This window comes from Vipera ursinii, assembly GCF_947247035.1.
Source record: "Vipera ursinii genome assembly, chromosome: 4".
Taxonomy (NCBI): domain Eukaryota; kingdom Metazoa; phylum Chordata; class Lepidosauria; order Squamata; family Viperidae; genus Vipera; species Vipera ursinii.
Genome location: NC_139514.1, coordinates 3,211,139 through 3,231,334, shown reverse-complemented (window position 1 = coordinate 3,231,334; position 20,196 = coordinate 3,211,139). Strand labels below are relative to the sequence as shown.

At 47.9% G+C, this 20,196-nt stretch overlaps 1 protein-coding gene across 1 annotated transcript; it reads right to left on the bottom strand.

Annotated features, from left to right (window-relative positions):
• Positions 1 to 3,242: 3,242 nt before the first annotated feature.
• On the bottom strand, positions 3,243 to 19,494 carry RPS3 (ribosomal protein S3). Its single transcript, XM_083362181.1, has 7 exons — positions 19,430 to 19,494; positions 15,335 to 15,465; positions 12,645 to 12,738; positions 10,773 to 10,867; positions 7,601 to 7,788; positions 5,662 to 5,858; positions 3,243 to 3,324 (listed from the first exon to the last, which is right to left on the bottom strand). Exons 1-6 carry the CDS (start codon positions 19,457 to 19,459, stop codon positions 5,665 to 5,667), a joined length of 732 nt encoding a protein of 243 aa, XP_083218307.1. The 5' UTR covers positions 19,460 to 19,494; the 3' UTR covers positions 3,243 to 3,324; positions 5,662 to 5,664.
• Between the last annotated feature and the right edge of the window lie 702 nt (positions 19,495 to 20,196).

Here is a 20,196-nt window from a genome sequence, read left to right as displayed (position 1 = left end):
TTTTTGCAATAAAATATTTTTCCGTGAACGGTACTCTTTCTGAACAGGACTCTGGCGGCAGGGCATAGCAGCCCCTGCACAGCATCTGTCAAAACCAGGGGATCTTCAAACTTGGCCCTTTTATGACTTGCGGACTACAACTCCCAGAAATCCTCAGTCAGGCATGCTGGATGAGGAATTCTGGGAGTTGAAGTCCACAAGTCATAAAAGGGCCAGGTTTTAACATCCCTGGTCAAAACACGTCAGCTCTGGAGGGGAATAGAAAATCCCTCCCTTTGCAGAGCCCCGAAAAAGAATTAAAATGTAAATTGTCTCGAAATGATAGGCTGGGTTGTGCTGCGAATAATTCTGACGTTGGCTGGGATGAATGAATGTTCTAGATCAGCATATCTTAACTTTGGCCAGGTGGACTTTCAGCTCCCATAATTCCCCAGCCAGCATGGGTGGACTTCAATTCCCAGACTTCCCTAGCCAGCAGATGGACTTCAATTCCCAAATTCCCCAGCCAGCATGAGTGCACTTCAATTCCCAGAATTTTCCAGCCAGCATATGGACTTCAATTTCCAAAATCCCCTAGCATGTGTGGACTTCAACTCCCAGGATTCCCAGCCAGCATATGGGCTTCAATTCCCCAAATTCCCTAGTATGTGTGGATTTCAACTCCCAGGATTCCCAGCCAGCATACGGACTTCAATTCCCCAAATTCCCTAGTATGTGTGGACTTCAACTCCCAGGATTCCCTAGCCAGCACATGTGGACTTCAATTCCCAGAATCCCCTAGTATGTGTAGACTTCAACTCCCAGCATTCCCTAGCCAGCACATGTGGACTTCAATTCCCAGAATCCCCTAGTATGTGTAGACTTCAACTCCCAGAATTCCCCATCCAGCACATGTGGCCTTGAAAGGGGTGGGATCTGGGTCGGTCACCCTCTCGGTCCTACAGAGTGGACAGGGAATGGCAGGAAAGAGTCCTGAACGCAGCCCCCAAAGGGGACAGGGCAGCAGCCCCCAACCTTTTGGGCACCAGGGACCGGTTCTGTGAAATGGGGTTATTCCCTGGACCGAAGGGGACGTGGTTTCGTGTGCTGCCTGCATCCCACAGATGGGGCTTTCCTTGTTTGTGCGGACCGGTTGCTGGTCCACAGCCGGGGGGGGGGGGTTGGGGACCCCTCTTAAGATGGAACACAAGAGTTGCATCCAATGCCAGCCTGTGAATAAGGATGTTCGTACAGCGATATGGCTGTGAGCCATTGGTGCCATTGTGGTTGGGGGGGGTTTCCTCAAGTGACCTCCCAAATGGCCCCTTTCAACAGGACAGGAAACTCCGGCCGTTTGCATCCACCTCCAACCGCTGGACATCCGAGTGGACAGGAATAGCTGAAAACGAGCTGGCTCCTTCCCCACCCTTTTGCCTCGCCGGCTGCCCAATTCCAGAAGGCAGGCGATTAGATGCCGCAACGGAGCCCCAAATTTCGGTTGCCATGCAGTGAATTTGGCCCTGTTTTAGGACCTTCTGGCCACCCATCGTTAAGCAAATCACTGCAGTCGTTAAAAGTTAGTGTAAGTGTTGTTTAAGGTGAGTCTGGCTTCCCCGTGGACTTTGCATGTCGGAAAGGCGCCAAAGGGGATCACGCGTGACCTCCCAGATCACTGCAACCGCCTTGATCATCACATGGCAGGTGCCAAATGTGCAGATTTGGGTCATGTGACCACGGGGGGAGGCGGCAGTGGGCCTAAGTGTGAAAAACCATCATAGGTCACTTTTCCCACCAACGTAACTTTTGAACAGTCACTAGACCAGGAGTAGGCAACCTTGGCTCTTTTATGACTCGTGGACTTCACCTCCCAGAATTCCTGAGCCAGCATGGGGGAACTGTGGCCCCTTCATGACTTATGGACTTCAACTCCCAGAATTCCTGAGCCAGCCTGGGGGAACTATGGCCCCCTCATGACTCATGGACTTCAACTCCCAGAATTCCTGAGCCAGCATGGGGGAACTATGGCCCCTTCATGACTTGAGGACTTCAACTCCCAGAATTCCTGAGCCAGCATGGGGGAACTTTGGCCCCTTCATGACTCGCGGACATCAACTCCCAGAATTGTAGACTGTAGATATAGGATGTCTTATCCCTCCCCCTATGTTGAAGGAGGGCTGTTCAATTTGGACATACCGTGTTTCCCCAAAAGTAAGGCCTACACCAACAATAAGCCCTAGCTTGATTTTTTTTTGGGGGGGGGTGGGCCTAATATAAGCTTGGTACTCGGCTGCTTAGGCCTTCTGGAAAGGCCTCACTGCAAAATGCAGGCCCGAATGCAGCTTCAGAACCTCAGCCCCAGAAGAAGTGGACCGGCTGGGTGGGGCTGTCAGTGCTGGAGGTGAGGTAAAGCCTACCCTGAAAATTTTGGAGGCAAAATATATATATTTAAGCAGGAGACTTAACCCACTTCAAGAGAGGGTATAGAAGAGACCCCCTTCTTTTCCTGCACTGCTACCAAGAAAAGTGTAGTTTTATAGGCCGTCCACAGTGAAACTCCTGGAGGCCAAAATAGTTTAGCCCTTATTAGTGTGCTGGTCGCCGCCCTCATCATTTTAGCCATGGTCTATCCCAGGGGTAGGCAACCTTGTCCCCTTTGTGACTCGTGGACTTCAACTCCCAGAATTCCTGAGCCACCATGGGGGAACTAAGGCCCCTTTGTGACTCGTGGACTTCAACTCCCAGAATTCCTGAGCCACCATGGGGGAACTAAGGCCCCTTTGTGACTTGTGCACTTCAACTCCCAGAATTCCTGAGCCAGCATGGCTCAGCATGGCATCTTCTCCCTTTCCCCTCAGCATGGCTGGCTCAGGAATTCTGGGAGTTGAAGTCCACGAGTCATGAAAGAGCCAAGGTTGCCTACCCCAATCAGGGCAAGGAAGGTCGTAAAATGGGACAGAATACACTGAACAACTGTCTTGCTTAGCAACAGAAATTGTGGGACTCAATTTGGGCTGTTAAGTCGAGGGCGGCCTGTAACTGCCCACAGTAGCTCTTCAGTCCTGGCCTTTCCTGGTGGTCTCCCATCCCAGGGACTAATGAAGTCCAAGCACCACCCTTTATCCCCCCCCCCCCCCGAGCTCTGGTCTCTGAAAAACTGATACGTTAGTCGGGCTAAGCTATCGTTAATTTGAGAGCACAATTTGGTCTCGGAAGGATTAAACTAAGTTCCCGAAGGACACGATCTCAGTCCTAGAGCAGGAAAGAACCGTTTCTTGATGGCTTTTAATTTTTTTTTATTAAGAGATGTTTCTTTTTAATAGAACTTCAAGGTTTTAAATCAAAAACCTGCAAGATAAAAAAGAAAAAAAAGCATCAGGGAATAATTCAGCCCCCGCCTTTAGTTTAAAAAGAACTCTGGGTGGCAAGACCTCTTTTTTTAACTCTTCCATAAATGAAAAAATTGTCTTTAATTCTTTTGGAAGGACACGCAGCCAATAGGCCCGTGTAACTTGCAACGGTTTTCCCCTGAACTGGTGCCTTGAGGATGTCCCGGTAAGAGTTGCCGAGGAGGAAGCACAGTGGGTGGGTGGGTTGGGGGGGAAGGCTACCAGGTTGGAGAATAATAATACATTTGCCGTTTGCAAATTACAAAGTGATCTGTGAAAAGGGCCTCAGAAGCCAGTCAACGTGTATCAGTGCTAAAATCACTGACGTTACTTTCAAGCAATGTTCTAGGGCAGGGGGTAGGCGACCTTGGCTCTTTTATGACTCATGGACTTCAACTCCCAGAATTCCTGAGCCAGCATGGGGGAACTACGGCCCCCTTTATGATTCGTGGACTTCAACTCCCAGAATTCCTCAGCCAGCATGGGGGAACTATGGCCCTTTCATGACTTGTGGACTTTAACTCCCAGAATTCCTCAGCCAGCATGGGGGAACTATGGCCCCTTCATGACTCGTGGACTTCAACTCCCAGAATTCCTGAGGCAGCATGGGGGAACTATGGCCCCTTCATGACTTGTGGACTTCAACTCCCAGAATTCCTGAGGCAGCATGGGGGAACTATGGCCCCTTCATGACTCGTGGACTTCAAATCCCAGAATTCTTCAGTCAGCATGGGGGAACTACGGCCCCCTTTATGATTCGTGGACTTCAACTCCCAGAATTCCTCAGCCAGCATGGGGGAACTTTGGCCCTTTCATGACTTGTGGACTTCAACTCCCAGAATTCCTGAGCCAGCATGGGGGAACTATGGCCCCTTCATGACTCGTGGACTTCAACTCCCAGAATTCCCGAGCTAGCTATGCTTTAGAAAAACCTCAGCTATGCTGACTCAGGAATTCTGGGAGTTGAAGTCCACGAGTCATAAAAGAGCCAAGGTTGCCTACCCCGGTTCTAGGGTTAAGAAGACCCAAGCGTACGAATGGCAGGTCTTTTATGTGCTACTGACATTTTGGAGAAGGGGACTCATGTCTATAGAAGAGAAACTCTTTGGGTTGAACGGTGGAGGTGCTCTCTGAGCTGGGTGGTTTCCTTGCAGACGTTTCATGACCCAACTAGGGATCATCATCAGTGCTAGGAGGGAGGAGGAGGAGGAGGAGGAGGAGGAGGAGGAGGAGGAGGAGGAGGAGGAGGAGGAGAATGACTGTGGGGTTCTTGGTGCTCTCTGAGCTGGGTGGTTTCCTTGCAGACGTTTCATGACCCAACTAGGGATCATCATCAGTGGGGGGGGGGGGGAGGAGGAGGAGGAGACTGGGGTCCTTGTTCTTTCCTCGCAGACGTTTCATGACCCAACTAGGGAACATCAGTGCCAGCAAGGGAGTTGGGGGGGGGGTGTTTGCTGTTTTTTTATATATACAAGTAGCTTACTTGTAGAGAGCAAAGTCCATTCCCTTCTAGCACTGATGACGTTCCCTAGTTTCATCACGAAACGTCTGTACGGAAACCACCAAGCTCAGAGAGCACCAAGGACCCCACAATCATCTTCCTCCACTCCACAAAACCCCCTCCCTCCTAGTACTGATGATATTCCCTAGTTGGGTCATGAAACGTCTGCAAGGAAATCACCCAGGTCAAAGAACAGCAAGGACCTCATCCTAGTACAGGGATCTTCAAAAACCTGGCCCTTTTATGACTTGTGGACTTCAAACTCCCAGCATTCCTCAGCCAGCGTGGACGCTGGCTGAGGAATTCTGGGAGTTGGAAGTCCACAAGTTATAAAAGGGCCATGCTTGAAGAACCCTGACCTAGTCCCTTTCCTCCTCTTCCTCTGATGCACAAACTCCATTCTTTTCTAACCCTGATGGATGTTCCCTAGTTGGGTCACGAAAGGTTTGCAAGGAAACCACCCAGCTCAGAGAGCACCAAGGACCCCAGTTCTCCTCCTCCTCCTCCTCCCTCCTAGCACTGATGTTCCCTAGTTGGGTCACAAAACGTCTGAAAGAAAACCACCCAGCTCAGAGAGCACCAAGGACCCCACAGATGTCCTCTATCACCAATCTCCCTCTTCCTCCTCCCTTCTAGCACTGAGGATGTTCCCCTAGTTGGGTCACGAAACGTCCGCAAGGAAACCACCCAGCTCACAGAGCACCAAGGACCCCACAGTCATCCCAAGGTGGCTTATATTATTAGCTCACCCTCCGCAGACCATTTTTCAGGGCAAAACCCGAGCCAGGCCCTTACCTCTCAAGCCGTGGGCACAGGCTGGGGCATCGGCGGCTGCTCCGGCTTGGTGCCCTTCTGCTCGGAGATGGGGGTGGTGGGCAGAATCTCTTCTTTGGGCTCCACGATGCTGACGTGGTCCGGCAGGGGCTTCTTGGGCCCAATCTTCCCACTGGGATCCCAGGGCAACATGATCTTCACCTTAATACCCAGCACACCTGCAAACAAAAGAAGGAGAGCCACTGAGGCGGCGGGATCATTTTGGCCCAGGAGAGGAGCCCAGGAGAGGAGCAGAAACTCACAAGGTTGGGAAGGGTGGAGGGGAGGGGGCAACAGGCAGGCGGCAACAGAGGCGAGCGTTCCTCCCGCTCCCCCTGTGAGGTGGGCCTTTTCTTCACCGGGGTGGGGGGGGGGAGAGCTCCTTTCCAGAAATCCTCATCGGGGCCAAAGGGATCGCGCGATGGGTCTGCAGCCGAACACACGCCCAGGGTCCCTTGCTCAGCGTCCGGATTCGCTAGAAAGTAGCTGTAGGAGATGAACAGGCGGGGCTGGAAGGCAGGGTTAAGCGGGTCCAATTCTGCCCACAGCCTGGAGTTCGATCCTGACCGAGCTCAAGGTGGACTCAGCCTTCCGGGGTCGGTTGTTTGGGGGGGGGGAAAATATGCTTTGTCTGTAAACCGCTTAGAGAGGGCTGTAAAGGACTGTGAAGCGGTATACAAGTGCTATTGCAAAGGAAGGAGGGAAGGAAGGAAGGGAAGAAGGGAGGGAGGGAAGAAGGAAGGAAATGAGGGAGGGAGGAGGGAAGAAGGGCGGGCAGTGGTAGGGCAGTGTTTAGAATGCAGTATTGTAGGCACACTCTGCCCACAGCCTGGAGTTCGATCCTGACCAGGCTCAAGGTTGACTCAGCCTTCCATCCTTCTGAGGTCAGTAAAATGAGGACCCAGATTGTTTGGGGGGGGGGGGCAAATACTGCTGACTCTGCAAACCGCTTAGGGAGGACTGTGAAGCGGGATATAAGTGCTATTGCTTTTTTCTTTCTTTCTTTCTTTCTTTCTTTCTTTCTTTCTTTCTTTCTTTCTTTCTTTCTTTCTTTCATTCTTTCCCTCTCCCTTCCTCCTTTCCAAGGTGGTTAAAACGAGGACCCAGATTGTTGCGGGGCAAATATTGCTGACTCCGTAAACCGCTTAGAGAGAGGGCTGTAAAAGCACTGCGAAGCGGTACAGAAGTCCATAGTGCTATTGCTAAATCTGGTTGTTAAAAGTGGAAAACTACCCGCACAGCTAGCAACAATAAACAATAAACTCGACAAATGCTCTGGATTGTCGGCACCCGAGAGGGAGCACAGCAGAGGCTCCTCCAGGTAGGACCCCCCACCCTCCCACAAGGAAGAAGGGGGCAGAGGCTTCCAAAACCAATTAGTGCAGGTTCGAGTCCCACCAGGCTCCAGGTTGACTCAGCCTTCCATCCTTCCCAGGTAGGTAAAATGAGGACCCAGATTGTTGGGGGCAATTAAGCTGACTTTGTAATAATGCCGCTTGGGGTGTGTGTGAAAGCCCTAATAAAGCAGGCATATACATAGAATGAAGGCTACTGCTAAGCTTGTAAGCCGCCCTGAGTCTTCGGAGAAGGGCAGGATATAAATGGAATTAAAATAAAATAAAATAAAATTAGTGCAGGTTCGAGTCCCACCAGGCTCAAGGTTGACTCAGCCTTCCATCCTTCCCAGGTAGGTAAAATGAGGACCCAGATTGTTGGGGGCAATTAAGCTGACTTTGTAATAATGCCGCTTGGGGGTGTGTGTGTGAAAGCCCTAATAAGCAGGCATATACATAGAATGAAGGCTACTGCTAAGCTTGTAAGCCGCCCTGAATCTTCGGAGAAGGGCGGGATATAAATGGAATTAAAAAAAAAAATCTTGAGCTGTCGACGGAGCCTGTGCGGAGGTCTCCCTCCCCCTTACCCTGTCGGAGGAGGACGTGGCGCACGGCGGTGTCCACGTAGTAGTTGACCGGGTCCCCGCTGTGGATCATCAACCCATCCACAAACTTCATGGACTTGGCACGCTGGCCCCGGAGTTTGCCGGATACCACCACTTCGCAACCTTTGGCTCCGCTTTCCATGATGAAACGGAGGACGCCGTAGCACGCCCTGCGCAGAGAGAACAGCCGGGTGAGAACTGGGGAGGATTTAAATATAAGCACCAGAGTCGGCAGCCCTCTTAAGTGTAATTAATTAAAATGTAAAATTAACCACGCAGGGCACACTCGCATCGAATTCCCGTAAAAACACAAAAATCGGAAAGCTTAATGGAAAGATCGCAAACGTTATCTACGATGCAAATAGAAATGTTTTTACTTCCGTTGGTCACAACGACGCAGTCGGCAAAATCTCCATTAATAATAGGCTTCGTTCTGACGTTGTGTGCTGGATAGTTTTTTTTTTCAGCCCGTGTCACAATTTGATGGTGGCATTTTGCCCCGCTTAATAAGAGGACATCTGCACATGTACCATGACCGGTGAGAATTCAGCTTAGTGTTGTGTAAATCGCATAGGGCTGAGAATTAGCCAGTGGAACAGCTTGCCACCAGAAAGCGTGGGCGCTCAATCACTGGAGATTTTTAAAAAAACACTGGACAGTCACATGTCTGAGATGGTGTAGGTTCTCCTCCTTGAGCAGGGGGCTGGACTAGAAGATCTTCAAAGTCCTTTCCAGACCTAATTCTATTCCATTATTTGATTGTATAAGCAATTCCGCATGTATAAACTCTATTCTATTCCATTCCTTTGATTCTAGAAGTAATTCTGCAACTATAAACTATTCTAAAGGTAATGGTTCCCCCGCACATGTGTGCTAGTCGTTTCAGACTCTAGGGGCCGGTGCTCATCTCCGTTTCAAAGCCGAAGAGCCAGCGCTTGTCCGAGGACGTCTCCGTGGTCATGTGGCCGGCATAACTAGACGCCAAAGGCGCACGGAACGCTGTTACCTTCCCACCGGAGTGGTCCCTATTTTTCTACTTGCATTTTTTACGTGCTTTCGAACTGCTAGGTTGGCAGAAGCTGGGACGCGTAACAGGTGCTCACTCTGTTACGCGGCACTCGGGATTCGACCCGCCAAACTGCCGACCTTCTGATCGACAAGCTCAGCTTCCTAACCCACTGAGCCACCGCGTCCTATTTAATTCCATTTGTTCTATCCTATCCTAATTTTACTTCCAGGTGGTTCTTTCCAAAAATATTAACAAAAACCAACTAATTAAATTTCAGCGTTAAGGGCAAGTGAGCCTTTTCAAGAGCTTCCCTTCTCAGACAAATGCCTCTAGTTCATCCAATGAGCGGACCCCCCTCCCTTTGCCAAAGCCACCAACACAGAGCCACAGAACGTGGCGCGGCATTGCTCAACCTGGGCGGAAGGGGGGGCCTCTTCTGACTCGTCATCGTATCATCACCGAAGGGATTCCTTTGGCTCCGAAGAAGGCGGCCCAGGACGGCTCCGTCCCAAGAGAGACAAGGCGCAGAAGCCTGGCCCGGCCTCTTTGCCTTAAGCAGAGACCACGACGCTTAAGAGAGGCCACTGACACGATAGATTATATCCAGAATAAATATGGCACTAAAAAGTTCCATTTAGCCTATGAGTAAATTTTAGGTTGTTATTATTATTAATAGTTTATTATAGTGGAATTTTTATTAGTTTTAAGTATATGGTATTATTACTTTTAGTATTAGTATTGTTTAATAACTTGGATATTGTATTGTTTAATAATTTGGATTTTAATTTATGTTTTTATTATTATGTATACTGTTATTTTGCTTGTATTTATGTTAAAGGGGAGTTAAAGCGCATTATGAACTTGGTTATTTATATAGCTGGTTAATGTTAGTTAGATTATGATTATTATATTTGTAACCCTGTACTCAGCTCTGGAAAGTGGGGGAGGGAGAGGGGGGGGGTTTAGGGTGGGTTGGTTTTGGGTTTTTTTTGTAACTTTTATAAAACTTTTCAATAAAAAAAAGAGAGGCCACTGACACGTCCACCAGAGGCCACAGTTGCATCTTTGCTGCAGGGAGAGGGGTGAGCTCAAACTTCATCGTGCTGACGTTGCACAAGAAGCTAGACAAGGACACAGCAAAACAGGGTTTCCAACACTGGCCATTTTAAGATGTGTGGACTTCAGCTCCCAGAATTCCCCCAGCTGGCAATGGGAAATCTGGGCGTGTGTGTGTGTGTGTGTACACCGGCTAAACTACAGGTAGTCCTTGACTTACAATTATTCAGTGACTGTTTGAAGCAGGGGTCTTCAAACTTGGCCCTTTGATGACTTGTGGACTTCAACTCCCAGAATTCCTCAGCCAGAATGGGGGAACTACGGCCCCCTTCATGACTTCTGGTCTTCCCAGAATTCCTGAGCCAGGAATTTAAGTTTTTCCTTAAAAACTTCCCGTGTTGGAAGCAATAGACTATATTCGATCCTATTCTATCACTCCCTATCCTATCATTCTAGTCTATTCTAATCTATTCATATTCTATATTTCTATTCTATCCTTAATTTCTATTCTATTCATATTCTATTCTTTTATTTCTATTCTATTCTATATTTCTATTCTACTCATATTCTATTCCATTCCATTCCGCGTGCCTAGCTGAGGAATTCTGGGAGTTGAAGTCCACAAGTCACGAAGAGGCCACACTTCCCCCATGTGTAAAGCAGGGTTTCTTCAAACTTGGCCCTTTTATGACTTGTGGACTTCAACTCCCAGGATTCCTCAGCCAGGCACGCGGAATGGAATGGAATGGAATAGAAATATAGAATAGAATACGAATAGATTAGAATAGAATGATAGGATAGGGAATGATAGAATAGGATAGGATATAGTCCACTGCTTCCAACACTGGGAGTTTTTAAGAAGAGACTGGACAACCATTTGTCTGAAATGGTACAGGGGTTTCCTGCCTGAGCAGGGGGCTGGACTAGATGACCTCCAAGGTCCCTTCCAACCCTGTTATCTTGTTCTGTTTCTGCCTAATTTGGGAGGTGTGAAGGCAAGTGGCGCCAAATCAAGAGTTTCTAGACCCAGTGGAGGAAGAAGATAGCTCGGATCTGGCTTCAGCCCCCCCCAAAACCCCCCATGCTTACCTACGCACGGCAAGGCCCCCCAGGAGTTTGTATCGCAGGGACTCCGCTTGGGCGATGGCACAGAGTCCACGGGTGGCCACTTTCTCGGCGTAGAGCTGCAAGAGAAAGCAACGTGCTTCACACACACACACACACGCAACAGGCAGGAGTCGTCTTGCTTTGGAAAATAATTTACTTCCGCTCTGGGGAAGATGCGGGCCCGGGCTTGACTTAGCAACCATTTGTTTAGTGACCATTGCGATGGCCCTGAAAAAAAAATGGAACTTATGACCATTTCCCCACTTAAGACCACACGCCCGACATTTCTGTGGCCAAGCGAGGCAGTTCTCGACCTTTGCGACCTTTCCAGCCACAGTTGTTAAGTGAATCACCGCAGTTGTTAAAATCAGTCAAACTGTTGATTCTGCCTTCCCCGCCGAATTTGCCTGTCGGAAGTTCGCAAAAGGGGATCGCGTGACCCTGGGATACGGCGACTGTCGTAAACACGTGCCAAGTGTCAGAATTTTGACGATGTTGACTGCGGGGATGCTGCAATTGTCACAAGTGTGGAAAAAACAGTCATAGGCCCCTTTTTTTCCACGGCTTTGTAACTTCGGTCACTAAATGGGACTGTTTTAAAAGGAAGACCACCTGTCAAGAAATTTCAGACGTAGATTCCTCGCACACTAGAGGTTTTCAATAGCTGCCTTTTAAATCCAACACTCGGCACGCAACTGACACACAAGACAATAAACGGCCCATTAAAAGCCACAACTGAACCGTTTGTGGCTTTTACAATTTTTGTCTATGGAGATTCTCAATCATCCCAGATCACGGTTGTACCAAAGATGGTTTTCTGGTTTTCCCTTTGAAGAGCTTTCGCTTCTCATCCAAGAAGCTTCTTCAGCTCTGACTGCATGGTGGGGAATGGAAGGATTTATACTCCTTACAGAAAAAAATGGTCATTTGCATCCTTTTAGAGGGTCGTTGAGGCCACTTGGAGGTTTGTCTGTGTCCTCAGGGTCACCCGAATGGTGCAAATGGGTGATCTATCCATTTCCAGTCTACAACACGATCCATTCAGCAGTTCCAAGAAGGCTCCATGCCCATTTGCACCACTCAGGTGACCCTGAGGACACAGACAAACCTCCAAGTGGCCTCAACGACCCTTTAAAAGGATGCAAATGACCAGCTGCCTGCAAGGAGTATACATCCTTCCCTTCCTACCATCCAGAGCCGAAGAAAATTCTTGGACGAGAAGCGAAATGTCTTCAAAGAAAATTGCCTCCTGAAAAAAGCAACCTTTGGGACAACCAGGATCTGGAGGATTGAAAATCTCCACAGACATCCAAGAAGCTTCTTCAGCTCTGACTGGATGGTGGGGAAATGGAAGGATTTATACTCCTTGCAGACAGCTGGTCATATTCCTTATATTGATGAAAGGACCAACGTAAGGAATATGACCAGCTGTCTGTAAGGAGTATAAATCCTTCCATTTCCCCACCATCCAGTCAGAGCCGAAGAAGCTTCTTGCAGGAGAAGGGAAAGGTCTTCCAAGTCCAGTTGCCTGCTGGAAAAGCACCCTTTGGGACTTTTAAATTCAAGGGAGAAATTCTGCTTCTCATCACTCCCTTCTCAGACTAAAAGCACTAGGTCATACAAGGAACGGGACACCCTTGTCAGAGTTAACCACCAAAGCACCACGGAACGTGGCCCCAGGCTGTTCGCTCTGAGCAAGGGGGTCTCCCTCTTCTGATCGACAAGGATATCGTCACTGAAGGGAAGAGAAGCGCCAAGGCAAACTTTTCCACGCGTTTGGCAAGTTTTAAGAACCGGGTGGAGTGATCAACGCCCAGAATTCCGCCAGCCAGCCCGGGAATTCCGCCATTGTACCTCCACGCTGGCCTCCGGAAAGCCAAACCTCTTCTGAACGACGGCCGTCAGCTCGCGAATCCGACGTCCTTTCTCCCCGAGAACGTTCTGAGTCCTGAATTGCAAAGGCAAAGATACGGCATTAGGTCAGTTCCACCAGGACGACTTTGAAAATTTCCCCCTAAATAATAAATAAATAAATGAATAAATAAATCACACAAACACACACAGACACACACACACAAATTTTAAATTGCTAACAAAGAATTAAGGGAGTTAATTAATTAAGGGAGTTAGCAATTTAAAATTTACATAAATATGAGCTGTCACCAGTGTGACTACTGCCTGTCGATGGCCTTCAGGTTAGGCTGAAACAGGAAATAAAGATTTGTCCCATGTTTGGGGCCTAGCAAGGTAATCTAAAATAGTTAACAAGCATTTCACACACACACACACACACACACACACACACACACACAGACACACACACGCACACACACACACATATATAAAGTTAAAGCAACTACCTAATATATAATCAGCCCAGGTTCGAATCTCACATAAAGAGGGTATGACTGACTGATGAGAACATAAGAAGTTCGAAATGATCTTTTCAGCCTCCCTAAAAAATTCTTTATTAGCAATTTGAATAATTTACACACACACATGCACATACATATATATACACACATATATACATATATATACACACACACACACATATATATATATACACACATACACACACACACACACACACATAAAATCTAGCCTGCATTTAACGGCTACTGGAATGATCATCTGATTTGATCCAACTCTTCTCAGCAGTCCGCAAGTTCTTCTGCTCTATTCCAACAACTTGCATGCATCTAAAGTGACTTACACCGCGCTTACTCTGACTACAGCTGCCCGTTTTATGCACCTGCAGGTACTCCTCAATTTACGACCGTCCCGGTTGTAACTGTGGCCTACCGTGGCCGTAAAGCGGGTCATCGCAGCACAATTTTCACTTTTTGCAACAATCGTTAAGCCAGTCCGTGTTTCACTATGGGGTGTTTCTGCTCAAACCCAGAAGTAAACGCTGGTTTTAAGCAAAAAATCACACCGGTGACATGTGACAGAGTGTCCTCTGTAAATTTAAACAGTCGCTAAGTGTCCAGTTATAAATCAAAAACTACATATCTCTCTTTCCTATTTATTTATCTACATCTATCTACCTACCTACTTAATTTATAAGAGAGCTAAGCTCACAAGCAAAGAGATTCCTACAAACACCTGTGATCCTTTAAGACTGTTCAGGAGTAACACAAAGTGAACAATGGCCCACCTCGGCTACTAACTACTGCAGGGAGAAAGGTCATATGATGTCTGCATTAAAAGATTTGCATGGCAAATCTTTTCTCAGTGGAAATGGACTAAGGAGGACGGGGGGAGGGGGACATGATAGCATTTGAGAGGCTGCCACAAAGAAGGGGGGGTCAACCTGTTCTCCAAAACACCTGAAGGCAGGACAAGAAACAATGGTTGGAGACTGGTCAGAGAGAGAAGCAACCTAGAAGTAAGGAGAAATTTCCCAACAGTTAGAACAATTAACCAGTGGAACACCCTGCCACCAGAAGTGGGGGCTCCATCACTGGAGGTTTTTAAGAAGAGACTGGACAGCCATTTGTCTGAAATGGGGTAGGGCAGGGGTCTTCAAACATGGCCCTTTTTTATGACTTCTGAACTGAAACTCCCGGAATTCCTCAGCCAGCGTAGGACAGGGTTTTCTGCCTGAGCAGGGGGTTGGACTAGAAGACCTCTAAGGTCCCTTCCAACTCTTTTGTTATTTTGCTCACTCTAAAACCTAACAGTGAGGACAGTGAACCAGTGGAACAGCTCGCCTCCAGAAGTTGTGAATGCTCCATCACTAGAGGTTTTTCAGAAGAGACTAGACAGCCATTGGTCTGAAGTGGCATAGGGCCTCCTGCTTGCGCAGGGGGCTGGACTAGAAGACCTCCAAGGTCCCTTCCATGCTCCTATTCTGATTCTGAAACCGAAGGAGCCACTTTTGATTTTTTTAGTGGCCTGGGGGAATCTCGTACGACAATTTCTCGTGCATGAGTTGTGAACTTTCTTGGACTAAGTGAGCTTGCACACAGACTCTCACATCCTTGGCATCCTCATGACTGGACTACTGCAACGGACTGGCTGAAGGACATCCGCTATAGGCAGAGACTGGTGTTAGGTTTGCAGTGGCAAACAAGCTTGTATCCGCTAGCACCTTTTCTGAGTACAATTTTTATTATAAGGCGGATGTTTTTTTGTGAGCGGATAACTTGTGGCTTTTAATAAAGAGTTAGAAAGCACACTACAGAGTCCTGATCTGAAGACCTCGCAGAAACTCAAAAGGTTTTCAGCCTGGGTGGTGATGGGTACATCTAGACTTGCCCACGTGATAACTTTACCCAGCCTAGCATGGTTCAGAGCTGATTATATTTAAGACCACTTACTTGAAAATAAATGTGCCCATACTGTTAAGATTTGGGACAGAAGCCCTGCTCAGCGTCCCATCTACACCCCCTAGTAGGGCCCTCTCAACTAATAGATTAATAACCAGAATAAGAACGAAGGAAGCTGCTCCTCCCAAGTAAGTGAGGGGGAGCTAAAACACAAGAGTTTCAGGGACTTTTTTTTTTTTGCAACTACGACAGCAGGACCACACAAATAACCTGGTGGCAAGGATGATGATTTCGGTCCTGGTTGGGGTAACTCGGACCTCCACCCCGGAGTAGCCATCTTCGGCCAGCTCCCGAGTCAAAAACTCGTTGAGTTCAGCTTTGAAGATGCCATCGGCCACGAACTGAAACGAAAAAAGCAAACGGTGAGATGCCGGGCCGAGCGTTTCCTTGCAGATCCTCCTCGACGAGAGGAACAACGCAGGACCGCCCGATTCTGTCACAACTTTTGTTCCCTCCGTCTGGTAAACTCGCAAGAGTCGTTTGTCTTGCCATGCACACGTATGCCTAACCCGAACCACTGTTGTTTCTCTGTGTCATATAATACATGTGGGTATATGCGCGATTCTGTATTTATTTTTGTCATATTTATCTAGTGCAGGGGTAGGCAACCTCGGCTCTTTTATGACTCATGGACTTCAACTCCCAGAATTCCTGAGTCAGCTATGCTGGGAATTGAAATCCATGAGTCATAAAAGAGCCAAGGTTGAAAGCTGAACGAAATGAAATTTCATTGTAATGTATGCCGATTAGTGTACATTCAAAGTGACAATAAAGTTATTATTCTATTGTATTCCATATTTTCTATTCAATTCCAATTCTTTCCTATTATTCTATTCCATTCCATGTTTTCTATTCTATTCCATGATTTGATTCTGTAAGCGATTCTGCACCTATAATCCACCTTCTGTTCTCTTCCATTCTATCATCCTATCCTAATTTTATTTCCAGGTGGTTCTTTCCAAAAATGTTAACAAAAACCAACTAATTAAATTTCAGCGTTAAGGGCAAGTGAGCCTTTTCAAGAGCTTCCCTTCTCAGACAAATGCCTCTAGTTCATCCAATGAGCGGACACCCCCCCTTTGCCAAAGCCACCAACACAGAGCCACAGAACGTGGCGCGGCATTGCTCAACCTGGGTGGAAGGGGGGGCCTCTTCTGACTCGTCATCGTATCATCACCGAAGGGATTCCTATGGCTCCGAAGAAGGAGGCCCTGGACGGCTCCGTCCCAAGAGAGACAAGGCGCAGAAGCCTGGCCCGGCCTCTTTGCCTTAAGCAGAGACCATGACGCTTAAGAGGCGCCACTGACACGTCCACCAGAGGCCACAGTTGCGCCTTTGCCGAAGGGAGAGGGGTACATTCTATACTATATTCCTATTCTATCCTATTCTTCTATTCTGTATTCCTATTCTACTCTTATTATTTCTATTCTGCTCTATGTCTATTCTATCTATCTCTTTCTCTATTCTATTCTATTCTTTATTTCTACTCTATTATTCTGTATGGCTCAGTGGGTTAGGACGCCGAGCTTGTCGATCAGAAGGTCGGCAGTTTGGCGGGTCGAATCCCGAGTGCCGCGTAGCAGAGTGAGCGCCTGTTACGCGTCCCAGCTTCTGCCAACCTAGCAGTTCGAAAGCACGTAAAAATGCAAGTAGAAAAATAGGGAGCACTCCGGTGGGAAGGTAACGGCGTTCCATGCGCCTTTGGCGTCTAGTCATGCCGGCCACATGACCACGGAGACGTCCTCGGACAAGCGCTGGCTCTTCGGCTTTGAAACGGAGATGAGCACTGGCCCCTAGAGTCGGAAACGACTAGCACGCGTGTGCGAGGGAACCTTTACCTTATTCTATTCTATTCTAATTCTTATTTCTATTCTGTTCTGCTCCTAATCTCTATTCTATTTCTATTCCTATTCTCCTATCCTATTCTATCCTAATGCCGCCCACAACAGCAGGCCAGAAATGCAAGCTGCAACTTGAAGACTTGGCTATTTGAACTTGCCGGCCTGGACTGAGGGACTGGGATTTTAGATTTTAAATTTTGGAACGTGTTTTATTGTTTTGGGCTACTTGGTTTAATTTATTTTAATTTCTGTATATTATGTGTTGTATATAGTGTTTTCATTGCCCTGTATACCACCCCGAGTCCTTCAGGAGAGGGGTGGTATATAAATCCAAATAATAATAACTTTGGAAATGGGACTGTCATAATACTTAATACCCGAGGCCCCCAGATCCACTCACAGCAGTTAGAAGTACAGGTTGTCCTCGATTTACAACAGTTCATTTAATGACTATCTGAATTTACAGCGCCACCAGGAAAAGTGACATGACCCTTTTTTTTTCACACTGACGACTGTTGCAGCATCCCCAGGGTCATGCGATTTATATCCAGATGCTTGACAACTGGTTCATATATAGGACGGTCCCAGTGGCCACCTGATCCCCTTTTGCGACCTTCCAACAACGGGGGAAGACAGGTAAGACTTCACAACCGTGTGACTAATATATCAGCTGCAGTGATTCACTTAAGGACGGTGGGAAGATAGATGGTAAAACGGGGCAAAGCTTACTTGTCTAACTTCGCAACATAAACTCTGGGGGTGTGTGTGTCAATTGCGGTCGTTAAGTTGAGGACTACCTGTAGTTACATCATCGACTTACCACAACCGACACTAGAATTTCCACCGATAGCAAAGCGACTATTTAAATTAGCTGTGCCCCATTTTATGACTTCTGTTAAGCGAACCAATACAAACGTTAAGGGAATCATACAGCCTTCCATCCTTCCCAGGTAGGTAAAATGAGGACCCAGATTGTTGGGGGCAATTAAGCTGACTTTGTAATAATGCCGCTTGGGGGTGTGTGTGAAAGCCCTAATAAGCAGGCATAGACATAGAATGAAGGCTACTGCTAAGCTTGTAAGCCGCCCTGAGTCTTCGGAGAAGGGCGGGATATAAATGGGATTAAAATAAAATAAATAAAATTAAGCAAGTCCAGGGGAATTCGGCCTGGTGCTCTCAGCCCAGCCCACTTCACAGGATTTTTTATTTTATTTTATTTTATTTGGGGGGGAGGGGAGTTACTATAGACCAGGGACTTTGACCCTTTTATGACTTGAGGACTTCAACTCCCAGAATTCCTTAGCCAGACACGTTGGGTGAGGAATTCTGGGAACTGAAGTCCACGAGTCATGAGGGGGCCAAGTTTGAAAAGCCCTGCTATAGACATTCCCTTGAACCCCTAAAACAATGTTTTTTTTCAATCTTAAAAGTGTATGGACTCCAACTCCCAGAATTCCTCAGTCTTATCCTGGGTTTTAGATGCTCTTCCCCCTGCTTTAAAAAAAGTGCCTCTAGGCCAGGAGTAGGCAACCTTGGCTCTTTTATGACTCATGGACTTCAACTCCCAGAATTCCTGAGCCAGTAGGCAACTTTGGCTCTTTTATGACTCATGGACTTCAACTCCCAGAATTCCTGAGCCAGTAGGCAACCTTGGCTCTTTTATGACTCATGGACTTCAACTCCCAGAATTCCTGAGCCAGCAGGCAACCTTGGCTCTTTTATGACTCATGGACTTCAACTCCCAGAATTCCTGAGCCAGTAGGCAACCTTGGCTCTTTTATGACTCATGGACTTCAACTCCCAGAATTCCTGAGCCAGCAGGCAACCTTGGCTCTTTTATGACTCATGGACTTCAACTCCCAGAATTCCTGAGCCAGCAGGCAACCTTGGCTCTTTTATGACTCATGGACTTCAACTCCCAGAATTCCTGATCCAGCCGGCTCAGGAATTCTGGGAGTTGAAGTCCATGAGTCATAAAAGAGCCGAGGTTGCCTACCCCTGCTCTAGGCCTCTTTCTCCGCCCAGCCTCCCTCTCAAGGCTGTTGTGGAAGCTGGGTGGGAGGACCCAGGTTCAAGACCAGATCCAGCCCCTCTCCAGCAAACCAACCTACCTCGCAGGGCTGTTGTGGAGGAAAACGTGCCCCATGCGGCATTCACAGAATATTACTAAGGAAGAAGCACGTGCAAACCTATAAAGCTATAGGGCAGCTTCCGGGCCCGTCTAGCCGCGGTCTCGCTGCCTTCTTGGCCCAGCCAGACCCAACTACCGGTAGGCTTTGGGCCGGAGCAGCGGAGGGATGGAGGGAGCTCAGGGCCAATCCACTCCCATCCGAGGCTCCCGCCATCGTCGCAGCCCGCCTCGCCGGTCCGCCTCGCCGCCCGACCCGTCGCGTCTTCTCCCGGCCGTATTTCTTCCCCCGCCGCCCCGCCGTAGGATCGGTAGGGTTCCCCCGAAGAGCCTCACCTTTCGCTTCTTGGAGATCTGTACCGCCATCTTGAGCCGCGCCGCTCTGGCGAAAAAGAGGCGGTTTCCGCCGGCGCAGAGGATTATAGGGCCGTTCTCCCGCTCGTCATTGGCCAGCTGGCGTCACGCGGGCGGAAAGAGCCGCGAGCCACGCTGGGAAACGTAGTTGACATTCTTTTGAGAGCCGGCCGCTCTCTGGCGCGGGTAGGCGCCAATGATCGTTCGCTGCTTCCCATTGGTCGAGCTGTTTTGGGTTGGGGGGGGGAAATGTACCAGGGGATTTTGGGAAATGTAGGCTGAGGTTGAAAATAGTTTAATTGGGCGTTGAGATAGTATAGTAACAATATTCAGCATTAGGAACAACACTCACAATCAACACAACAACAATAATTTGACCTCTGCTTTAAGGAATGAAGAGGAGTAAACTGATAGAACTTCCATGGACAGCTGAAGTATAACTGTGACGTCAGAGATCTTTTTTTAAATTCATTCAACTTGTATAACCTCCCCATCTCACATAAGTGATTCTGAAAATGGGGTGTAATGAGACTTGCCCCGCTGCATTCTTTTCCCCCAGCCATGAATTTTCAACATGCTGTGTTATCATCTTCACAACACCTGGCTAGTCCAGCGTTTTATTATTTTATTATTATTGTATTTATTTTATTGTATTGTATTGTATTTTATTTTATTTATTATTTTATCATTAATTTTAAAAAGGTTTTTAAGCCAGGCTAACTGAGGTACTGTTTGACTCTAGGCAACCT